Genomic DNA, 23,474 nt, shown 5'->3' with positions numbered 1-23,474 from the left:
GGAACCAGGCAATGCTTCTGCTTTTAAAAAATTAGATAGCATTCAGGCAAAAGCAACGAGAATAGTCCTAGGAGCTATGAAGTCAAGCCCAATCACCTGTATGAGAGCCGAATGTGTAGAGCCTCCATTAAACTTATGACGGCAATTCCTGTCTGATAAATTCCTATTTCGTTGTGTCCAATTCAGTAACCATATTCTAACACCTAAACTGACTTACCTAACATCTATAATCCCCACTTTTAGTTATTGGAAAAACAAACGCCCACCGTGTTTGGTTGAAAGTTACAGAAGATTTACTTCTCTTGAGGCTCCTACTCACCAAGCAACTTCTAATCCGTTGTTCAAATATAGTTACGATTCCTTTGTAATCTCGCCTGATATACATAATAGCACGGGTCTTGTGAAAATTGAGCAAAACCAAAAGTTAACATTTAACTATATTGTTGACACCAAGTGGCCACGATGGCATCGAATATTTACAGATGCATCTAAGCGTTCCAAAGAAGGCTGTGTAGGTGTTGGTGTACTGCACTCTAATTACAATATTGTTCAAAAAACTAAACTCCCTCCTGAAACCTCCGTGTTCACTGGCGAATGTATAGACCTAGTTAAGGCCATAGAATACATCCTTCTACTAAAACTTCAAAAAACTGTAATTTTTACCGACTCAGTGAGTTCTTTAAATGACCTAGCCCGGTTCCCGTTTGGCTCACATTATCAATTCCCTGTTATTTCTGAAATTAGAAACCTGCTATTGAAATGTTTAAAAGAAAACTATTCCGTATCGTTTGGGTTTGCTGTTACATTCATAAGTCGAGCGGGCCGGATGGTATCCCTCCATTTGTGCTGCGTACATGTGCTCCTGAGTTGGCTCCGGTCCTGACGCGCCTTTTCCGGTACCTGTACTCGCTCGGCACTGTCCCGAAGTGCTGGAAGACCGCTTCGATACATCCGATCCCTAAAAAAGGCGATCGCACTGATCCATCCAACTATCGCCCAATCGCAATAACCTCCTTGTTCTCCAAAATAATGGAATCCATTATTAATGGCCAGCTCTTGAGTTATCTAGAGGGCCACCAGCTGATTAGCGATTATCAGTACGGCTTTCGTCGTGGTCGTTCAGCTGGTGACCTTCTAGTATACCTTACTCATAGATGGGCAGAGGCAATTGAGTCCAAGGGGGAGGCACTAGCGGTTAGTTTGGACATAGCGAAAGCCTTCGATCGGGTGTGGCACAAAGCACTGCTCTCGAAGCTACCAGCCTACGGGCTTCCTGAGAAATTATGCGACTGGATCTCCAGCTTTCTAGCCGATCGGAGCATCAAGGTCGTCGTCGACGGAGCATGTTCCGACCTTAAACCCGTGAATGCTGGGGTCCCACAAGGCTGTGTTCTGTCCCCGACCCTGTTTCTTCTGCATATCAATGACATGTTGCAACTTAGCAACATTCATTGCTATGCGGACGACAGCACTGGGGATACTCTTTACACTGGCCGGGCAGGTATTTCTCGGGCAGTTGTCGATGAGTACCGGAACAAACTTGTGTCTGAAGTCGAAACTCTTTTACGTGGAGTCTCGGACTGGGGTAGACTAAACCTAGTCCAATTTAACCCCAAGAAGACACAAGTTTGCGCGTTTTCCGCGAAAAAAATACCCTTTGTCGCTACTCCTCTTTTCGAAAACACTCTTCTTGAAGCCACAGCCAGCATCGGAATACTTGGCGTTGACATATCGAACGACGTTCAGTTTCGCGGTCATTTGGAGGGAAAGGCTAAATTAGCCTCCAAAAAGCTTGGTGTGCTCAGCAAGGCGAGACGGTACTTCACTCCGGGCCACCGCTTGCAACTCTATAAAGCGCAAATACTGCCCCACATGGAATACTGTTCTCACCTCTGGGCGGGGGCTCCCCAGTACCAGCTCCTTCCACTTGACCGTATCCAACGAAGAGCGGTTCGAATCGTCGATGACCAATCCCTCTCCGAGCGGCTCGATCCTTTGGCGTTGCGTAGAGATGTGGGGTCACTCTGCATCTTCTACCGCATTTACCATGGAGAGTGTTCAGAGGAGTTGTTCGGATTAATACCTGCAGCTGAGTTTCAGCATCGGACGTCGAGGCAAAATACAAAATTCCACCCGTATCACCTCGACGTCCGACGTTCCACGACTGAGCGTTTCTCAAGGCAATTTTTGCCGCGCACCACCGCTATGTGGAACCAGCTGCCCACTGAAGTATTTCCGAACCAATTCGACTTAGGGTCCTTCAAGAAAAGAGCGTACAAATTCTTAAAAGGCCGGCAACGCACTCGCGAGCCCTCTGGCATTGAGAGTGTCCATGGGCGGCGGTATCACTTAACATCAGGTGAGCCTCCTGCCCGTTTGCCCCCTATTTTATAAAAAAAAAAAAAAAATATCCGCATTCGCACGTAGGGCTGTCTATAATATTTAGCTTAGCAAGATGAGCTGGGGTGCAGACGTGTCCCAGTCGCATACGAGACAATATTGTTGTAACTCTTTTGCCGAATCTCAGACTCCAAAACCAGGGCTTAATGGGTATAGAAGGTTGAATAGCACGATAATGGCGACCTTTTAGACTATCTTGGGCCCAGGATTCAGTCCACGAATTCCTGAGATAAATCCCGGAAAGAGCCATCAAGTCATGCGCATAATTTCTAAAAATATCCACATCTCCACTCTCCACCGCCTCATTGGCTATACGATCGGCTTTCTCATTTCCAGATATTCCACTGTGACCAGGAACCCAAACAGCAAACCGCACGTTGCTGGAATGTGATTTCCGGCATTGAGTTATCACACCGCGAAATCGCCGGTGGCGATCTCCCCCGGTCATCCAAAGTCGAGTTGGACGCAAAGAGACAGCCCAAGAGGTCGGCCTTCTCCTTCGCAGTGTGGGCGAGCGAGTCATCCTCTCTGTGCAGCGGTGGTATCGATGGCTGACAAAAATTCCCTTGTACAGCTTTGGCGAGAGACCAGAAGGCTCGGGTCCCAGAAGGGAGTTGGGCCAATCTCTCGCCAAATCTGGCGATGTGCTCTGACTTTGCCTTAGCGATTTCCCGTTTGAAGGACCTGGAGGCTGAGTTATATGCTTTTTTATGTTCGCTGGTATTGGCATCACGAGATATCGCCGCCTCCGCCCATGCATTAAAGCATTAATGCATTAAACGCTTAAACCAGGGCTGTGACCTGCCACCGATCGGCACCGCAGAGAATGGAATAAAAAGTTCCATGCCCTGCAGAACCACTTCGGCGACAGAGGCAGCGACGGAATCTGGAGCTTCCGACGAAAAGCACATAGGCCCCCAAGGGTAGGACGCAAAGAAAGACCGCATCCCATCCCAATCTGCTGACCGATAGTGCCAAATACGACGACAACCCGAAAAACGGGGCCGAGGAGGGCGCGTAGTAGGCACAGTACTCCGGACCACACAATGATCCGATGAACCCAATGGCGGGTCAACAGAGACTTGATAGGTCTCCGGATGTGAGGTCAGCAGAAGGTCCAACAAAGAGGGTTTATGACCATCCACATCTGGTATTCGCGTAATCGCAGGGACCATTTGTGACAGGTCGTAAGCTAAAGCAAAGTCGTGAAAGGATCTTCCCGCGTGATCGGTGGTTTCCGAACCGAGCCAATCGGCATGGTGAGCGTTAAAATCGCCAAGTATCACGATTTCAGCGGTAGGAACCCCTTCGAGCAGGGAATCTGTAGCCATTTGGATGTGCTCAATGAGTCGCTCAGTTTCGGTATTTCCGCTATGGGACCTATACAGGCATGCGTAGAATCGCGGATGGTCATCGCAGTCTACGCGCAGCCAGAGGCTAGATAGGTCCCTTCCTTCAAGCGACCCGAGGCGACGAGAACAGATATCCTCTCTGACGTACACGCAAACTCCCGCCCGCGGCACAAATGAATGTTCCAATTTGTACCCCGGGTAGGAGAGGTAGGAAGTATCAGCCGGGAAGGATATCTGAGTCTCAGTAAGGAAGAATAAGGCCGGCTTCGCAGTTTCGAGGTGAAAGTGAACCGCGTTAAGATTAGAGTTGAGCCCCCTAACATTGGTCCACTGAGAGCGTGGAAGGGGATGCCTTCGGTAAATTCTTCCGTTTGCCCCGAGATCGAAACTTATAGTTTTTTGAGCAGTTTTTGCCCACCCCAGAATACGAAGGGCAGCCTGTGCATCCACCACCGAATACTGATTGTTCCGATGATGGACGCTCAGAGGGGGATTCTCCACAGCGGAAACGTGTGGTACCCCCCTGGGGTAATCTCTGTTTAAACTGCATCTTCATATTCTGGGGGGGGGGGAATTGATGGGCTCCGGGAGTCTCACTCACCGCACGAAACGCGAGTACAATAAGATGAACCTATTGCATCACTTCACGCCGGTTTTCTGTGAGACAGTGGTACTGCCCCGGTCGTGCCTGCCCGATTGGCTGAAGCCCGAAAGCAACAGCAATCATGCTGATTTGAACCACATCATGTTTGTTTGTTCTCGACGCGACCGGTCGGCTCTTCTCGAAGGTCTCATTTCCCTTCAAATTCCTTTCCCTTCATCCATATCCTGTTTACTTGCAACATTAGAAATGTAGATAAACTTTTAGCAGCTTTTATTTTAAGTAATGATATAAAAATGTAGATAATATAAAAGTAAATTTATGTAAATATCTTGTCTTACACTCCTTTTTTATGTAGCTCTATAAGAATTGATCTTTTATTTTTTAGATTAAATTTCCATTCTTAAATTTTTTTTTACCCGTTTCCCTGTTTTTACCCTGGGCCACAATGCACAAACCGTGCGGGCCATAAAAAAAAAATATCGCGAAGCCAACCAAATTAAAAATCAGTACTAATGATCTATAGCTCTCACATTTTTTGACTATTAAATTTGGTCGGGTTAGCGCTATTATTACTTGTTGTGTTTCGGAACGTGACATTGCTTAGACAACAGTGAGTGCTTGTAATTTAATATGAACTTTATTGCATAGCAATAAAGTTCAAATTGACTCTACATTTTATTTATTAAACGTTTGTATGGGAAAAAGAAAAGGGCTGTTTTAGGGTTTTCCCGGAAATTATTCGATTTTTTCTTGCCGTAAAAACCATCCTTAGACTTCAACGAACATTAAAAAAAAAAGAATTGGTACAATTGTTCCAGGCGTTATAGAGTTATGCGCTTAACAACACATTTTGCAATTCATTTTTATATTATAGAAGATATAGGACGCCGAATGTTCACTTTTCGTAGCCTAGTATTGGAAAGCGAAATAATGGAAGTTAGGGATCCCTTCCGCCGCCACTTGTGTGATTTACTTTAAAACAAAAAGTGTTATAGTGTATTATAAAAATGCGTTAAAAATACGGCGTGGATGATATTTTAAATAACTAAGTGAAATTTCACATTAAAAATAAGTAAACGTCTTGTTACCAGACCATAAAATTCTATAAAACTGTAATCTGTGCAGCATAATTGAGATGACAGATGTATTTAGTATTTAGATTGTGTTTAGATTTGAGGAATTTCAAATTGTTATTTTTGTAAATTTTTAATTAATGAATAAAACATTTGCAACTAACTCTTAATTATCAAAGTGTCAAAACAATTTAAAAAAACATTAAACAATATGATAATGTAATTGTCTGGTATTCGGTGAATTGAAAAGTGGTTGCCAATTAGTAAAGTGTGGTTTTACATTCGGCATACTATAACAACCTAGTACTGTACAAATATGAATAAAACTAATCCATTAGGCTTACTCGTAAGCTACGGTGATTCTGATGAAGAGTTGGAGGATGCTTCGCCGGTTAAACAGCTACACCATTGTGCACCTGCGCCTGCTGCGTTGCCCACGAACTATGTGAACCACCACGCGTCTGCTGCCATTCATCCTCCACCAATTTCACATTGTCGTAAGCTTTTTCTTTTTTTAAGCATTTGTCTAACTAATAGTCAAGTAGGTGATCAGCCTCCTGTGCTTGGCACACACCATGGACTTTTTGGAGCTAAGACATGTCAGTTTCCTTTTTGAGCGAATGGTAAATACTAAGAAAGTTTTTTGATGCACAGCCTGGTACTGAAATTAACAACCTCACAGATTATAGTCGCACAATGAAGCCACAAGGCCTACTATGCTCATAGTAAATCAATTAATAGATTCTGTAATATTTTGTAATTGCTTTAATTTTAAATAAACTGTTCTCCACTATCTATTGTATTTTTTATCAAAAATCTATTAATGGTGAAAAATTTAAGTAAAAGCATTAGTTATAAGGAAGATAGTAGCTAAATTAGCTGTAAACTATGTACAGTCAAAATCTGTTATAACAACATCAAAGGGACTACTCATATTTGGTCCTGAAAACGGATAGTCATAACTGATGACATTGTTATTAAGCACCTAATATGATAGAATTCAGTCTTCAGTTTGGGACTCTTGATTTTGGTCGATATAACCAGTACATTGTCGTTGTTAATGGTTTTGACTCTATTTTTTATATAACTTTAAATATGGACTAGTTTAATATTTCATTTAATTTTTTCAGCTTGGTCTGCCTGTTATGATGAAAACAGTGGCTTCACATACTATTGGAATCAACAAACAAATGCAGTCACTTGGGAAGCTCCACCAGAGTACTTGTTAGCGCTTAAATTAGCCCAACAGCACTTGACAACATCCGGTTAGTAGATTACATTAAGCTTAAACAATCTAATGGCGGTACATCGGTACAATAATTTGGGTCTGGATCACATATTACATCAGTTTTTTTGATCATTTTTATTTCTTAAAGATAAGTAAGTATGGCCCTCTGTGTTTATTATTAGACATACATAGAAATAAAATTTCATAAATGAATGATGCAAACGCACAATCCCAAGGTTAAAAGTTGCTTGCAGACTCTAGGCCAACATTAACATATGTTATTAAAATAACGGTTAAATTTTAAACTGCACATCTCACTTCAGGAAACACAGAGGTATCAGCAGAAGAATGGCAGCTATACCAGCAAGCACTAGTTGAAAAGCAGAATTCAAATAAAATACCAAAAATTATAACAAAACCTAGCAAGACCAATGAAAAATTCAAAGACAAAAAGAATTTTAAGAAGAGACCGTCAAATGATAGTGATGATGAGTGAGTATTGATTTATTTTTAACCTCTGTACACCACCACAATGGGGAACCAGATGCCCACTGAAGTATTTCCCAACCAATCTTCTGGCAGTGCGAGTGCCCATGGGCGGCGTTTTCACTTAACATCAGGTGAGCCTCCGGCCCATTTGCCATTTTTAGCATAAAAAAAATTACAACATATAGTTTTCATATTGGTAGAAATTGGATGACAATGGCACAATAAATTAGGGTGGAAAAAGTTGGAGGAGGCTTTCTCCCGGACAGGGGCTGCATCATAGTTAAAACTATAAATTTATCTTATATTATAGTTTTCATAATATGTATAGCACTTTTTTAGATATAAAATAGAACTGATAACATCCTACCATAATTCGGATTCTGAGTCCAATGATGAACAAGAAAGTCCAAAGAAACCTTTGCCGGAATCGAAACCGGCACTGAAACAGGTCACAGCTAAACCGGTAGTGAAAAGACAGAAAACCAAGGCAGTCGAATTTGGACCATCATTGCCGGAGAATCAGAGTTATTCGGCACCCATTGGACCAGAATTACCACCGGGTTTAGTTGTCGATAAGCCAAAGCCACCAGAGATTGTATTAAGTGAAGAAGTTAGGGAACAGGTACGTATTTTACAGATTATGTTATTTTCAGTGTAGTCTGACTCTAAAGGACTGTATTTTTAGTGTAGTCTAGTTAAATTTTTTATTGTTAAAATTAACTATGTTGATATCTATACATATATAATGACAAATAGTGTAAATATTTTGTTTATACTAAAAAAGATGGCATTTGTGTGGTAAAAGCTATGTATGTGTCAGATAAGAAAAGTAAAAAAAGGGGAAATTTTCAAATGATGAAAAATGTTAACTGAAAAGTGCGTTTCGTAACATTTCAAGGTCGGGACGAGTCTTGAAATTGAGTGCGACGCTTCATTAATGGTGATCACACTCTATTTACAATGTAGACATACATTTTCGGCACATTACGTTTTGGATTACATAATGTGTCCTCAATCTTGTCGACATTGAAAAGACTCGTATCGATGTTGATTTAGTTACGTGCAAGTTGATGGCTAAGTTTTCAATCTGAACCTGGACAAAAGTTCAATTAAGATAGGTTTCCTTCGACGAAACAATAAAATAATTTGGAATTTTACAGCAAACAATATCCACCTCAAAAGCCGACGACGAAGACGGCCAAGAAGAGGACGAGCTATTAAAACAGCTAAAAGACAAAGCAAAACTGTTGGAGAAACTCGGCGGAGACATACCGTCCGAGTTACAAAAGATCCTAAAAGAAGATTCGAGAACCGATTCACCAAAATCGACGAAAGATCTGGACATCGATGAACTCCTCCAGGAAATTGAAAAGAAAGAGTTGCCGAAAATGGCAAAAATTGATAGTCTCGATAAGAATGGCGCTTCCGATTCGCCAAAACCTCGACAGCCCGAGGAGCTCCAGGAGAACGGACCTGCATTGTTTCCCAGCGCAATAAATATTACGAAAGACCCGATTCCACCTCCACCCTCGAGCGACCAGGCCGAAGAGAAGAAGGCAAACATTTACCTATCAAACGCAACGGAACCGAGAAAGAAGCTGAGAATATCCAACTCGGTCCTCCCGAAGACGCAGAGAATAGAAGTGCCCGAGTACACGACGAAATACAGTGAGTTCATCGAAGGCTTCTCCAGCGAAAGAACCGGCCTCGGCTTCGGCAAAGACGAGGCCGCCGAAGGTGGAACCGCCAAAGACGCGATCAATTACGGAAACGGCTTGTCGTTTACGAGGGGAGAAGTGCTGAACGAAAAGGACGAAGTCTTAGACGATCAAGCGGAGCTGGTGGAGGCCAAGTTGAAGTATTTGAGTCAGGTGCAGCCGAGCTCGCTCACCCCGCTCCAAGAGATGACGGTTCAAATGCAGGTAGGCAACGTTCTATTGCTGTTGTTGATTGTTTTGTGTCGGTATTGAAAGAAAAATGTCATTTTACTGGCTTTGAATATGGGATGGGACGTTTAGCTAAAGTCAGTTGCACCAGTCCCCACATAGTATTATGCTTTCTACTTAACACATCATTTGTGATCAAACTGTTTTATATAATTTGGTTTTAAAGGAAGCGGTTAAAGATGAGAGGGTTGCTTATAAATAGGTTTATGTCGTGTTTCCAAAGAAGCCTCTATACTGCCTATTGTACCACAAAGGACGGTTCGGTGGCCGTCGATACACAATCTTATACTGGAATAATAAGTCCTGAGTACATACCTCGTTACAATATATAGGAAGAAAGGCACACAATATTATCAGCCGTAAGGATTTGGAGAAATTCTATTTGTTTGGGAACAAAGAGAGGTTAGACTTCTCAAAAACGCTATAAAATTATACATAGTGAACGTAACTAATATCAATTATAATTAACAAAAACTATATATCAAAATAAAAATCTGTCTAACGTAACCCAAGTAAATCTCAACAATGACTCAACAAATAAATGTGACGATCGGCCGAGAAAAAATATTTGGGACTACCCTCATCAAAAATTATTAAATTGAAATTATGTATTTCGAACACCTATATATATATAATTAGCGAAAAGGTTTCCTGTAGGATAGAGTACATTATTGCTCGTAATGATATGAAACTAGGAATAAGGAGTGTATCGTTACGACGTGCACCGCGTACTCGTAGTTCGGTCACAATATTCCCACGTACGGGGAGATCACGATACGTCGAGAGGTTTAAGCTAAAGGCGCGTTTACTTCAGACCCTGGTGTCGGCCTTCCGGTCCGGAGCTCTGACCGCGACGTACTGGCGCCGATGGGTGGAGAGCGCCGCGCGGGCGCTCACCTCGCACGAGCTCCGAGCCGCGCCCGCGGGATGGCTCTGCATCTTCCAGAGGTACGCGCTTCTCTATACTCATCTACGCACTTGCAGACACACGCGCATACGCAGCAACGTGCGCGTAGGATGCGTCGGGAGAACCCGATCAGTTATATAATATATGCGATTTATATAATAAATTATAATTTATGTATTATTTATTTTGAGTAAAGCGAAAGAGTTGCCTCAAATACATGTCGGCCGTATTGGATGGTCTATCGGATTCTCCCTTCGTCCGCGAACTTTGTGTTGTTAATCTGTTCTTAATTTTTTTGTATTGAGCAATGAAAATGTTCTCTTTGGACAGTTTAAGTAACAGTCGAGTTTATGTTTAAGTCGGTGTACGGATTCAAAGTTCGTATTTGATTAGATTTAAAATAAAAAAGTTGTTGTATATTGTGTGTAGACAGTTCGATTAGCGCGAACGTTTATAATGTGTCCCACTAATATCTGCCGACATTTCATTAATGTATTAGCAAAGAACTTCGCGACTCGAGTGCGTCTGTGATAAATTACCCGATTTGGATTTAATGTAATAAAGTGTTTACATTAATATTGAGTTTTTTTGTAACTACCCGACGAATGGCACTTCGATATAAAAGTTTCTCGAAATTTCTAAGGCCCGTATTGACGGCACTTCATGTCGGCCGGGCTTGTCAGACTTAATTGTGAAGGATTAAAAGTTGCAACAACAAATTGTTGAAGCAAAACAAGAGCGAAGAATCGTCGACCGGCGCGAGAGGCGATTCCGAGATGGCGGCCGCGAACTCTGGTAAGAATCGATTTCAGTTATTTCTAATTTTATTTCTTGGATAATGCGCTTTGATCTTTTCCAGAAAACCTCCGGCGATGGCCTCTTAAGGATCAAATACCTTAATGACACCGTAATCGATTGTGCGCCGTCTAAACGTTTCGTTCGAAATATCTGGACGACGTCACGATTGTGTTGCGGTGTTATTTTAGAGGTTTGAAGTTTGTACGGTCGTATCGTCCGATCGGAACGATTACAGCTTGATTTATGGGTTTGGTATACATTTTGTTGAGAATTTGCAGTAACGTATATTGAGAATATTTTTCGATATTGTCAATATAAGTTTCTATATTTAACGTTTGATAGCTTAAGGCCCCATGATTTTACATCTGGGTTTGGCAGTTTAAGTTTTTTTTTTTCAAAAGACCTCTCGTATAGTATAAATCTCCCCAACTGGCCCCATCTCTCTCTTTGGAGGCTTTCATCTGGAGCATCTTCTCCACCGACTTTTTAAAGCTCTTTCTTTTCCCCTTTTCCACCTCGTTACCCTCTTTGCTAAAGTTGTAAAAATAGTGGCGGAGAGTTTATTGCCAGTTCTTCTCTTCCGTTCTACGCCCTTGATTTGAGAACTGGCAGTAAATGTAAAATTAAAAGCATTTAATGTATATTTCTTTTTAGTGTACATTGCGTTACCTATATGAATAAATGAATTTTGGCTTTGTCGATCTGCCATCGTTCATGCGAACGGTGTGGCCCGCTAGTGAGCGTGGTTATTTTGAGTTAAACTGTCAACCGAGAAGTTAACTCACCGGGCACTAACGTAGCGAGCCACGGCGGGTGTTTGTACGCATGTGTCTGCCGCAGGTCGGAGGCGCGATACAGCTACAAGCGAGAGGCCGATGGTTTCGTGCAGTGGGAGTACCCCGCTGTCGCGAGCACCGACATGGACATTTGCACTACGCCACCACCGCCCGACACGGCTGTGGTACGTAGATCGTTTTCATTGGCCTTCATTGCTCACAGTATCGTCTGGGAACAGTCTCTATTTTAACAGAACTTGTTCATCAGTTTTCCAGGTGTACACGTATTTCTGGATATTACTTTTTTGATGATATTTTTTTTATTATTACGAAGCACACGGGCAAAATCTGATGTGATGTTAAGCGATACCCATGGACACTCAATGCCAGAGTGAATTTAAAACATATTTTGCTGATTATCTGTAGGGTTATACGTTTTTTTTTATTTATGTTCTCCGTTTCATAATCTATTTAGTTTTGTTTATTTATTAATGACTTTCGTTATTCGTGGAAAACGTAGGTTCCAAATTACTGGGATTTCAATTCAAGGTCCACAAGGATTCCAGGAGTACATATTAAGAATTAAACTGTTTTCCTGTCAGGCCAGACAGTACGAGCCTATCTTAAGGTGTTCCCGAGCTATGTTCTCGGCCACAACCGTCAAAGCAAGGGCAAATCGTGTTTGTATCGCGGCGTTTTAATTATAATTTGTAAGAATTGAGTATTCCTTTAGAGCCAGAGCGAAAGAGCCTAGGTTGGGCGATTTCGTTAATCGTTTCAAAATATAATGAAATGATTTTCAGGAAGAGCCTCCGCCGCCGCCGTGTACGTCGTCGCCGTCGCGCGTGTCGCCACCGCCGCCGCCGAGTTGGCACGACCCGCCGCCGCCGGGGACGGACGCTCACTTGCCTCTACCGCCGCCGCCGGTAATTCTCTCGATTATTATTGATATTTAGAAAAACTTGACAGTCTATAGACGGCTGCAATATTCGAAATGGCCTTATTTTGATTTCTGCTTTACGGTACCGCGTCCATATTGAAAATTTATATTTTTTATTATTTAAAAGTTTTTTTTGCATCAAATTTGGCATTATTATGTATAATTTATTAAATGGTAAAGTGAAACTTCTTGACATTATTGACGCCATCTACTGACAAGTAGCGTGCTAACAACAATGGGTTCTGATCCAAATAGGTGGTTGTTGTTAACGTAAAAGAATAAAAAAAGTATCGCCGCCGAAATCCCAAGATAATCAAGATGATATAGGACTGCTAAGAGAACTATCTCGATTTTGCAACGAAATAGCCAGGTTTCCTATTTATTTACATATGTTTAACGTTAGGCTGTATGTAGCGGTGGAAAGTTCAACCAACATCGATGAAATACTGCATTAGAAAGAAAAATTATATTATACAAGAAAATAATATTAAGGTTACGAGCTAGGGGATCGGATAGAAAATGCCGTGGATTTATTCAAGGGTTTATTTCTTGGTAAATCAATGAGGAATTTATGGGCACAAATTAATTGCAGAAATGCACTAATAACACACAAAAACACAGTCACTAATTACTTCACTTATGCACACTTCACACTGTACTTTATCACTTGTATTCACTTTATTCACACTTTATCGCTTCGGTGTTTCGCTCTTGTTATCGCATTCAAAACTAAAGGTGACTAGTCGCGTTTCGGCTCGCTTATATATCCCTGGGAATAATTCTAAACAATATTCGAGAACTTTCTAGGCGGGCTTGCTACTGAGTAGCGATTGCACAATTCTAGAACGTCCGCACTCTTTGTCTCTTTCGCACGTTACTCCATCCTTGTCGTACGGCGTTCTAGAGTGCTCAGTCTAGTTTCGAGAAAGTTCTGATCTTCTCTCTCTCTCTCTCGTATCATTTCGTCCTTGTCTCAAACCTAGAAAGTTTGGTCTAGAATATTCCTTCATCAAAGGGTTATACCTAGGCCTGAAAACGCCTGAAAACGGGTCCCCTGAAAACTGCACCACTCTACTACACATGTTCTGAAACCGACTGAAAAAAGGTTTCAGCTTCCTGAAAACTAGCGTAACAATATGGAAATTACAATTTTCTAATGTGTGATTGACCCTCTCCTGAAACGGTCAGAAATCATATTACAGCCTGCTGAAAAGTTCTCTAACTAGTGGAAAAATCTAGAAACACTGCAGTCGACCCGTCTTCGTAACAATATAATCTTAACATGAGTTAAGTTACATATATATACAGTGATGGTTATATGATTAGACACACTTATGAACAAAGAAAGTATAACTTAAATGTACAAATGTTCGTAAAAAAATATACACATTCAGTAATAATCACATCTCACTTTTAATTACACATTATGTATTATACATGTAGGAGTTTATTCTCTGTTAATGGCCGCTTCGACGCCTATTTAGAAACATTAAAAAAAAACCTCCATAACTCGTTCCTTTCTGAAATTTGAGAATAACATTACTTTCTTGGCTTTTTATATTAATTTGGCGGCAATTCAAAATTTTATCTGAATTCTATTTAGTAAAAGATGCGTCAACTGGGCGAATAGATGTTCATATACATATACAAAACGATATTTATTATTAATACTTTAAAAAATCGGTTGTCTGTAAAGTCGGTTTACTGACGATAGTTGAACGTGACAACGTCATAAGAAAATACTCATTGAATGGTTGCTTTTTCAAAAGGAAAATTTAAATTATATTTGTTTGATTTGATTAATAGATTGTGCCTCTTTGTCCGCTCGTTCCGCTCTATCGCTCGCACTTCGAGCCTTAAATGGAAAGCCTCAGAGCGAAGTAACGCCGCAAGAGTCATGTTTTTTGTGCGAGCAGCCGGCTCCATCGAATTATATGACGTTGTCACGTCAAAAATTGTTTTTATAATAAACTAGCTGCCCCCGCGAACTTCGTTCCTCCTTAATGTGGTTTAGTTAGCCTTAATACCGTGACACGAAAGAATAATTTCACTGTATTATCGTCACTATAATTTGAGTTTCAATTACACTTCGGTCTTAGTAACACGTGGTTGGCTATGCTAACATCAAAAATTTAAAAAGTAGAAATAATTGAATTTCAATTTAATTTATACTTTAGCCTCAATAACACGAGGTAATCATGATATTGAGTTGTAGCTTATTATTATTACTCAATACAGTCGAAAAGTATCGACATCTGTTAGAATATTTTGGACTTAACAGATAATTGTGACTGTCAAATAATTATAGACAAATAATTTGCAATAAAATAAAATTGCGACTATAATTAAAGATCTAAGCTATCCTATCTCTTAAGTTGGAGCAGACTGCTCACGGTGTGCCAATTTTATTTAAAATCGGTTAAGTAGTTTAGGAGTCCATCGCGGACAAACTATATATATTAAGATGATAAATCGATGAACATATAGTTGGCCTATTTATTGTTTAATTTAAAAATAAAACCGAATGCAGTGAAGTATCTTACGTAATGTCAAAGGACCGTTGGTAGTATTTCTTATTATACGACCTCCACGGCATATTAGTTAATAATTAGAAGCGCAAACCAAATGCAACCAATCATCGCTCACGTGAAGCCATAATGTCCAAAAGGTCGACTACACTTATGTTCTTAATTGGTAACAGATGTGTCACTTGGTTTTAAGAATCCATAAGTCACAGTAAAGTAGTTAAATTAGAGAGTTAAATCTCTAGACAGTTAATTAAAAATCGATAATCAATCAAGTCGCTAAATTTCCATCAGACAAGTGAATGAATGAAACGTTTAACGAGTTTCGTAAACGTTGCTACGCAATAAGATTAACCTAACCTAACCATTTACAATAAAGCCAAACACGGAATGTCCAAGCTCTCAGTTCTTCATCATCACACCGAAATAACAATAACAAATGAAACAATCATAGCGGACTCTTGTTTTGCATTGTTAATCAACTCGCTGGCTTTCGGTCAGACAGATAGTTAAACGTTTTCGACGCTGCTTTATTTAAATCAAATTGCTAGCGAATTGATTGAATATCGACATTTAATTAACTGTCTAGAGATTCAATTAACTCTCTGATTTAACTATTTTACTGCGACACATACTTCCAGTTAGCAGTCAGTTTTTTGTTAGTCTAGCGTCGCAACCCCACTACCCCCGATTTTATGTTAGTTAGATTTTATTTTATAAGCTCATGTTTCGCATATATCTACGACGACCATCAATTAACTCAGACCTTAGTTTTTCTCAAGAAATAGACAAATAAACGCACATTTTGCGCAATAACTATTAGCTACGATTATGTTTCATTTCCTACAATCTCCTTCGTTGGGTGACGGCAAAGTATCGACCAATTCTCGATTGATCCAAACTCATTACAATTTTCAGGAGTCTAAGAAAGAAATAGGCGACGAACTGTTATCTTTCTACAACGATCTGGCCGAACTGGAGAAGTCCAATCCGTCGTCGGGCACCAACTCGCCCGTACTGAAAGAGAAGAGCGAAAAGGACGCGGTCAAAAAGGACAAGAGAGAGGAGAGCAGATACGAGAGGAGCGAGCGAGACAGATGTTCGAAAACGCCGAAAGAGGAAAAGATCAAGAAGAAATCGAAGGTGAGACAGTTCTCCGACGGCAGGTCGTCGAGTGGGACGCGATGACTCACTCATCAAAAATATTCGTTTCACAGGTGAAGATTTCGAGCTCGATAGGAATGAAGCAGAAGACGGTCTCCTCCTTGGTCGCGAAGTGGCAGCAGGTGGCCGAAGACATCGACTCGGATTGAGGTCACACTAATAACTTCCGTGTTCGCCTCTTAAAGTGTATATACTAGTGTTAATTTTGTACTTAGAAAGATTAATATAATTATTGTAATGCATTTTGTTTTATTTACGTAGTTTATGCTTTTGTCTCCTGAATTACTCGGGGTGTTCCATACTGGCTCTATTATCTTTTTGGGTTGGAATGTCGAAAAGCCTATTCATAAAAGTTGTGTACCTGGGCCACGTGTTGGATCATGACCGCTCCCATCTCATACTAATTGTTGTGGATGAGGGTAATGGCTGCGCAGAAGTTGCTGTATTGGCACAGGACAGGCATCACGAGACTTGCGGCCGACCAAGCTCCGGTGACGGAGGAGCACCGAACTGGAGATGGAATTGTTTTTTTTTTTGTTTCTGCGCGTCTTAAGGTTTTGGTACCGAAAAAAGTGTGAGATTGAAGTCAAGAAAGTCACAGTTTGAAGTCTACATCTCCAATTCTTAAATTTTTTACGTATTTTAAGAACGTTCTAAAATACGTCACAAAGGTAGGTAATTTGTAAATAGTAAATGAAAAACGTAGAACATTTAGCTCAACAAAGGAATTGAAGTGGTAACCTGGGATTTGGATCTGGGTCAAGTTAATCGAGCGTCGCCTGAGACTTGTACAATGATTTTAGAGTATGTGAATAAGATGTGTCTGTTCTATTAGTTATAAACCGTACACTACAGCGTCTGGAAATATTTATTTAAAATCGTACACAGGACAGGGGTTTTGGTGTAGCTGATCGTGACGATTGTTTTTGGAAATTTGGACATTCTGTCTTTTATTTATTTATATATAGATTTAAAAAAAAGTTATTTATTATACCTGACTAATCACGTCTTGGCTTAATAAACAACTAAACGAGAACATTCCTGAGTGAAGTAAAACAAAAACACTTTAACAATAATAGAATACAGTAAAAGTCAAATATATCACGTAAATTTTTCGCCCGCAACACCGATTTACGAGTAACGTATCCATTTCTTGGTAGATTAAACTTTGTCCATTAAAAGTTTTCGCCGCTGTAGGCTCGATCTATTGATGAATACTTATTTTGTGTTCCGCATAATTTTGGCGCATTAAATGTTGTATTATATTAATTAGTCCTGGTAAAAAAGTTTTCAAGGTTAGATTTGAAATAACGCTTTTAAGATTTCTAATTAATTTAAGTAGAGCCTTTTAGTTCATTGTACTTCGATGGTCTCGTAAAATCTAGTTATTTACGGCCAAACCGCGTAAGATAAAAGCAATATACTTTACAGACATAATCCATTATTTCTGAGAGAAAAATGTAAAATATGACCCGTGGGCGTCGTCATAAGGATTGGGTCGGGATTGGAGTGTGGATGTGAAAGAAGATATTTTTGAGACAACCAATCGGCTTTAAAAATCAGCTACGACAATGATTTTAATTATAATAACATGTGTTTTGTTTATGCAAGGATCGAGCCGTTGGTTAGGCCTAGGTTGGTGTTAATGTATTAAACTGCGTTCGCATAGTTGCTGATATTTTCAAATTAACATCACAATTTTTAATACTAAAATATTTTTTAACAAATAAAAAAACGTTTACCCTGCAGGGCGAAATATTATAATGAGAACAACACGCTCAATGAAAACTTCCAGATCACTGAAGTAGTAGATCGACGCTTTCAAATAAGTTTAAAAAAAAATATTAACAAAGTTTTAAATTTGTCATTTTTGTTTTTTGTTACAAATCGTTTGCTACTATAGTAATTTAATGTTTTGTGTGATGTACCACTGTTAAATTTTAAAATTAGTTAAATCGACTGTGTCTTTCGAATTATGCATTCAATGATTTTAGCCTCTATCTTTAACATTAATAGAGCAAAACTTATTTATACTTATTAGGTCACACTTCCATAACAGACCGCGCAAAGTTGGTGTCTGTAAGACTAGGGTTGGCTTAATGCTTATCACCCTTTTGGACCCTAAATATCTTCGTATTCATCGTTCGCTTAGGAGTGCCCAAAAGACAACTATGTGTCTATTCTTATTGAACCTGTGGCTTTGAAGTAAGTAAGTAGCCTTACACACCATGACCTCCACTGCCAAAAGAGTGCAGGTCCTTTTCCTAATCACGCCGCGCTCAACTACATCATCAGTCGGTGCCTGGTACCGATGATCCCGGAGCCGGTGCTTTCCTCGCTCAACGAATAAGTATACAGCGAGGAAATACTGTGTTATAGGTACACTGCTAAGGGTTTATATTTGTTTTTTTATTATTTTATAAAAAAATTATACCGTGATTTTACTCGTTTTCTAACTTAAAGCAGTGTTTGCCTAGTGGCTTTAGCGTGCGACTCTCTTATGACGTCGCAAGTTCGAACCCCGGCTGTGCAACTTTCTGTCTATGTGCACATTTCACTTTCGACCTTCGACTCGAATAGTCGAGCGTGGGTCAGGCACAGAAAACCGCCTTCTTATTACTTATTGACTCCTGACCTCACAATCGATAAGTTGATTTATGCACTATAATATACAAACATGAAAACTACAAAAGAAGTCAAAGATTATGGTTTATAAAACTTGTTGAGTGCAGTCCAATAAATTATTTAACCTTTATTATTATTTAACCGTCAGCTTGGGCGGGAAGGGTTTCGTATAACTTTTTTAAGGAAATAGTAAAGTATCCGTGAAAGTAAAGTTTCGTAGACGAGCTGAACATGCAAAACTTTCTACTCCCAAGAACTTCAGTTATATCAAATTTAGTCCAAGGATTATTAGGTATAAGGTGACTAAACTAAAGTTTTGATTTTTGGTGGCAGTATGACTAGTGGGCAAAACATACTTTGATAAATTAACACCTAACCCTAGACCTAAGTAATATTGGTTCAGAAAAACTTTAAAACGTTTTAATCAGATAGATATTGGTATTTTATATGTCAATAGTCTCGAATATCTTGTTTATGGAGTTAAAAGTAGTGTATGGCTAATAGTAGATGTATGGTGGACTCAATTCCGACACACGCACATTTGGTCCGTTGTACGTTAAGTCTTGGCAAAGTAAGCTAGCCCAGGTCCTTCCAGAAGCTCAGAAGTTTCCTGGGCTTTATGGAGCTACATAACTACTGAGGATTTCTGCTTATTGGGAAGCCACAGCCACGCATTCCAGGATTACGTGGCTAAGTGGTTCCTCTACGTTGAATAGCCTCTGCACAAGGGACTGTCTGGAGGGCCAAGAACAAAGAGATGTTTATTTAGGAGACAATGGCCCTTAACTGTCACTTTCATTATTTTTAGATTAATTGGAACTGCCGATGAACTTGCGAGGAGAGGCTCGGAAATGATGCCTGCTGGCCCGTATACGCTCCTTCCTTTACCCTTCTCGCAGGTTCGAACCTGGATTCGCCAAAGATCTGCAGAACTCCAAAATCAGCGATGGTCGCGAAGTGCAGACTGCAGACAGTCCAAAATGGCTATGCCAGCAGTTAACCCGCAACTGACAAAGAAACGTAAAAACTTAAACAGAAATCTCAATACAATGATAGGGACAATTACGGACCATTGTCCCCTTAATAAACATCTTTTTGTCCTAGGCGCGACAGACAGCTCCATTTGCAGAGGCTGCTTCAACGCTGAGGAATCAGTCACCCACGTAGTCCTGGAATTCGAGACGTGCTTAAGTCCTCGGAACAGTGAGGTCGCTCTGTGAAGCCTGCGAAGTGCCCAGGAGGCTTAGGCTGCCTTAGTTAGCCAGGACTTTATGCACAACGGACCTATTGGGAGCCTAACAGCAGAACTGAGCCCACAAACCTATACCTAAGATGGGCAGTGAGCGACTCTCATCCCTAAGGTCGTCGGTTCCATCCCCGGCTGTGCACCAATGAATACATTCTATGTGCGCATTTAAAATTTTGCTCGATAAGTGAAGGTAAACAACGTGAGGAAGCCGGCATGGTATACCTTAGACCCCAAAAGTCACCGGCATGGGTCAGGCACAGGAACAGGATGCGGATCACCTACTAATTAGATCAACAAATAATCATGAAACAGATATAGAAATCTGAGGCCTAGACCTAAAATGGTTGTAGCGCCACTGATTTTTATAATAACATTACAGGATTATTATACTTTTAAATTCACTAATACATGTTCAAAAATAATTAATTTACGAATGTGAGGTTACAAACACATTCTCGAGGTTTATAGTTACTAGATATGTCGTTTGTTAATTAGTGGGTGAGCTCTCATCAAATTAATTAATCAAAATTTACTAAGATTCATTCTTGCGAATGTATTTCTCAGTATTACCTCAATTCTCAATCAACGACAGAAACTGAACGCTAAATTATGCTATACGCTCGAGTGTTCGGATCAATTAATACTCGCTTACACATCTTGGCACTACAAAGCAATATACTGGCTATTAAAAACTTAGAGCCTTGGGGACAATCGGTAATGTTTAGTACTTTCTTCTCTTCTGTACGGTGTTTTAGTATGGATATTTAATGAATGGTTGGACCTAAGACACATAAACTCTCGTAGCGCTCAAATAGGGTGTAGAATAGAGTAGCAGATCTGCATCAGACTCAAACATTTCTAAGCCAATATCTACTGGTTTATACCACTCAAAATAATTATAGTTTCATCTAGAATATAAAAATATAAGTCACAAAGGCTAAAAATATATGTCTAAATGTAGTCACTATCGCACACAAATGATGTCAAATTTATTCATCGAAATCCATTTTGACCTATGTGTAATTCTTACTATCACTAAAGGCTCGGTGTTATTTCCTTTTCATTCCGATGACTAAGCGTGAAATATCCCCGGTTGACTCCGTCTGTAGATATGTTATAGAAAGAGTTAATATTTTACGTTTGTTTATAGGAAGTAGAATCTACATCGCTTGAGCGACTTAGACAAATTTGTCATACTTAATGTTGTATGATATTGTTACGAAGACGGGTTGACTGCCATGTTTCTAGATTTTTCCACTAGTTAGAGAACTTTTCAGCAGCTTTTTCATTTCATATGATTTCTGACCGTTTCAGGAGAGGGTCAATCACATATTAGAAAATTGTAATTTCCATAATGTTACCCTAGTTTTCAGGAAGCCGAAACCTTTTTTCAGTCGGTTTCAGAACATGTGTGGTCGATTGGTGCAGTTTTCAGGAGACCCGTTTTCAGGCCTAGGAATACCCCTTTGATGAAGGAATATTCTAGACCGAACTTTCTAGGTGTGAGACAAGGACGAAATGATACGAGTGAGAGAGAGAGAAGATCAGAACTTTCTCGAAACTTGACTGAGCACTCTAGAACGCCGTACGACAAGGACGGAGCAACGTGCGAAAGAGACAAAGAGTGCAGACGTTCTAGAATTGCGCAATCGCTACTCAGTAGCAAGCCCGCCTAGAGAGTTCTCGAATATTGTTCAGAATTATTCCCAGGGATTTATAAGTGAGCCGAAACGCGACTAGTCAGTTTGGTTCTAGTTTAGTTTGGAATGCGATAAGAAGATAGAAACACTGAAGCGATAAAGTGTGAATAAAGTGAATACAAGTGATAAAGTACTGTGTGAAGTGTGCATAAGTGGAGTAATAAGCGATTGTGTTTTTGTGTGTTATTAGTGCATCTCTGCAATTAATTTGTGCCCATAAATTCCTCATCAAGAAATAAACCTTTGGAGAAATCTACGGCATTTTCTATCCGATCCCCTAGCTCGTAACAATATTAAAGAGTATTTGTTATTTTCATAGATCTTCAAAATAATTTAGTATCTAAGAGGAAATAATTAACTAATTGTAATTATATATCTAAGGATTTTATCTTAATTCGTTACGATTAAGCAACATACACGTTAAAACTAACTATTTTAATTTATAATCCATAGTGAACTTCTTTTTTATTAAACGCTACAATATTTTGTCACGTATTATGGTGTACCTTGTAAAATATAAAAAAAAAAACATGGTGGTTAAAAAAGTTTCTTACAGGCCTTCTTCGTCCGTTCTATGTCTACGAAACGTTTTGAAGATTAAGAAGCCGTTTACTTTTAATGGTCACCTTTAAGTTTGGATCATACGCTTTATATATCGACTTAATAGTAACGCATACATATACATTTCTAATTACTAGAGATAATTCAAAGCTGTAATTAATTTGTAGTATTAATTAATATTGATTATTATTAATTGAATCGTATTAATTTGATTTTGCCTTTATTATCCTAGGTATATTATATCTGTAAAGGCAATAAACACATAAATAAGTTCGAAAGTTTATTGTGTTTAAAACTCTAATAAATATTGATAATACCTAGCTAACACTGAAAATGTTTAGAAAATTAAAAACGGCTTAATGTAGAAAGTTGCCAATACTTTTATTGCTTTTCGAAGTTATCTCCATTCCTCTTTACACATCGTCGCATTCGAAGCAGTGGGCCCATTCTTCTTTAGAGGTCTCTTCTATGGCATTTTCGTACGCTTTCACCACATCTTCAGGGCTCGTAAAGCGAATACTTCGAATTTATCTTTAGTCGCAGGGCGTCAGGTCAGGACTGTTTGGCGGATGACTGCGGATCACCTGCCATAGTCAAATATTCAACAGTCCGTTTTGCGGAGTGCGCTGAAGCATTGTCGTGGTGAAGGACGATCCTGCTTCGAGGGCGACATACACACATTTTTTTTCCAAAACGACAGGTAAACAGCGATTGACATACCAGCCTGCAGTAACTGTCCTTCCATCCTCTAGCACAATTGGCGCGAAATGATCTTTCCGACCAAAGAATGAGGCAATCATATGTTTTCCTTGACTTCTTCCTTTTCTTTACTTTAGTTAGCCGATCCTCGAAAGGAAACACCCACTGAGCTGATTGTCTTTTGGTTTTGGCTTCGTAGCAATAAATCCAGCTTTCATCACCTGTGACAATGTCAAATACAGCATTTGAGTCACCGCCGTTGAACTTATCTAAAATTTGGCGATACCAGTTAGTCCATGTGATTAGTCCATGTGAAGGTGTTTCTGGTCATCGGTTAAAGTATGGGGAATCCATCTGGTACAACGCCTAAACAGATACGGGCCTAGGTATTGTACCTAGGCCCGTATCTGTTGATTCTCTTATCTTCCTCTATCATGC

At 39.9% G+C, this 23,474-nt stretch overlaps 1 protein-coding gene across 1 annotated transcript; it reads left to right on the top strand.

The window, feature by feature from the left end:
* The first annotated feature begins 5,516 nt into the window (after nucleotides 1–5,516).
* Nucleotides 5,517–16,438, top strand: LOC123713252 (formin-binding protein 4-like). Its single transcript, XM_045666838.1, has 10 exons — nucleotides 5,517–5,926; nucleotides 6,560–6,694; nucleotides 6,981–7,149; nucleotides 7,486–7,768; nucleotides 8,307–9,068; nucleotides 9,907–10,040; nucleotides 11,638–11,758; nucleotides 12,377–12,499; nucleotides 15,957–16,181; nucleotides 16,256–16,438. Exons 1-10 carry the CDS (start codon nucleotides 5,746–5,748, stop codon nucleotides 16,349–16,351), a joined length of 2,229 nt encoding a protein of 742 aa, XP_045522794.1. The 5' UTR covers nucleotides 5,517–5,745; the 3' UTR covers nucleotides 16,352–16,438.
* Nucleotides 16,439–23,474: the final 7,036 nt, after the last annotated feature.

The sequence above is a fragment of the Pieris brassicae genome, chromosome 8, assembly GCF_905147105.1.
Source record: "Pieris brassicae chromosome 8, ilPieBrab1.1, whole genome shotgun sequence".
Classification (NCBI taxonomy): Eukaryota; Metazoa; Arthropoda; class Insecta; order Lepidoptera; family Pieridae; genus Pieris; species Pieris brassicae.
The sequence above is the reverse complement of the archived record's forward strand: the minus strand, read 5'-3'. Positions and strand labels throughout refer to the sequence as shown.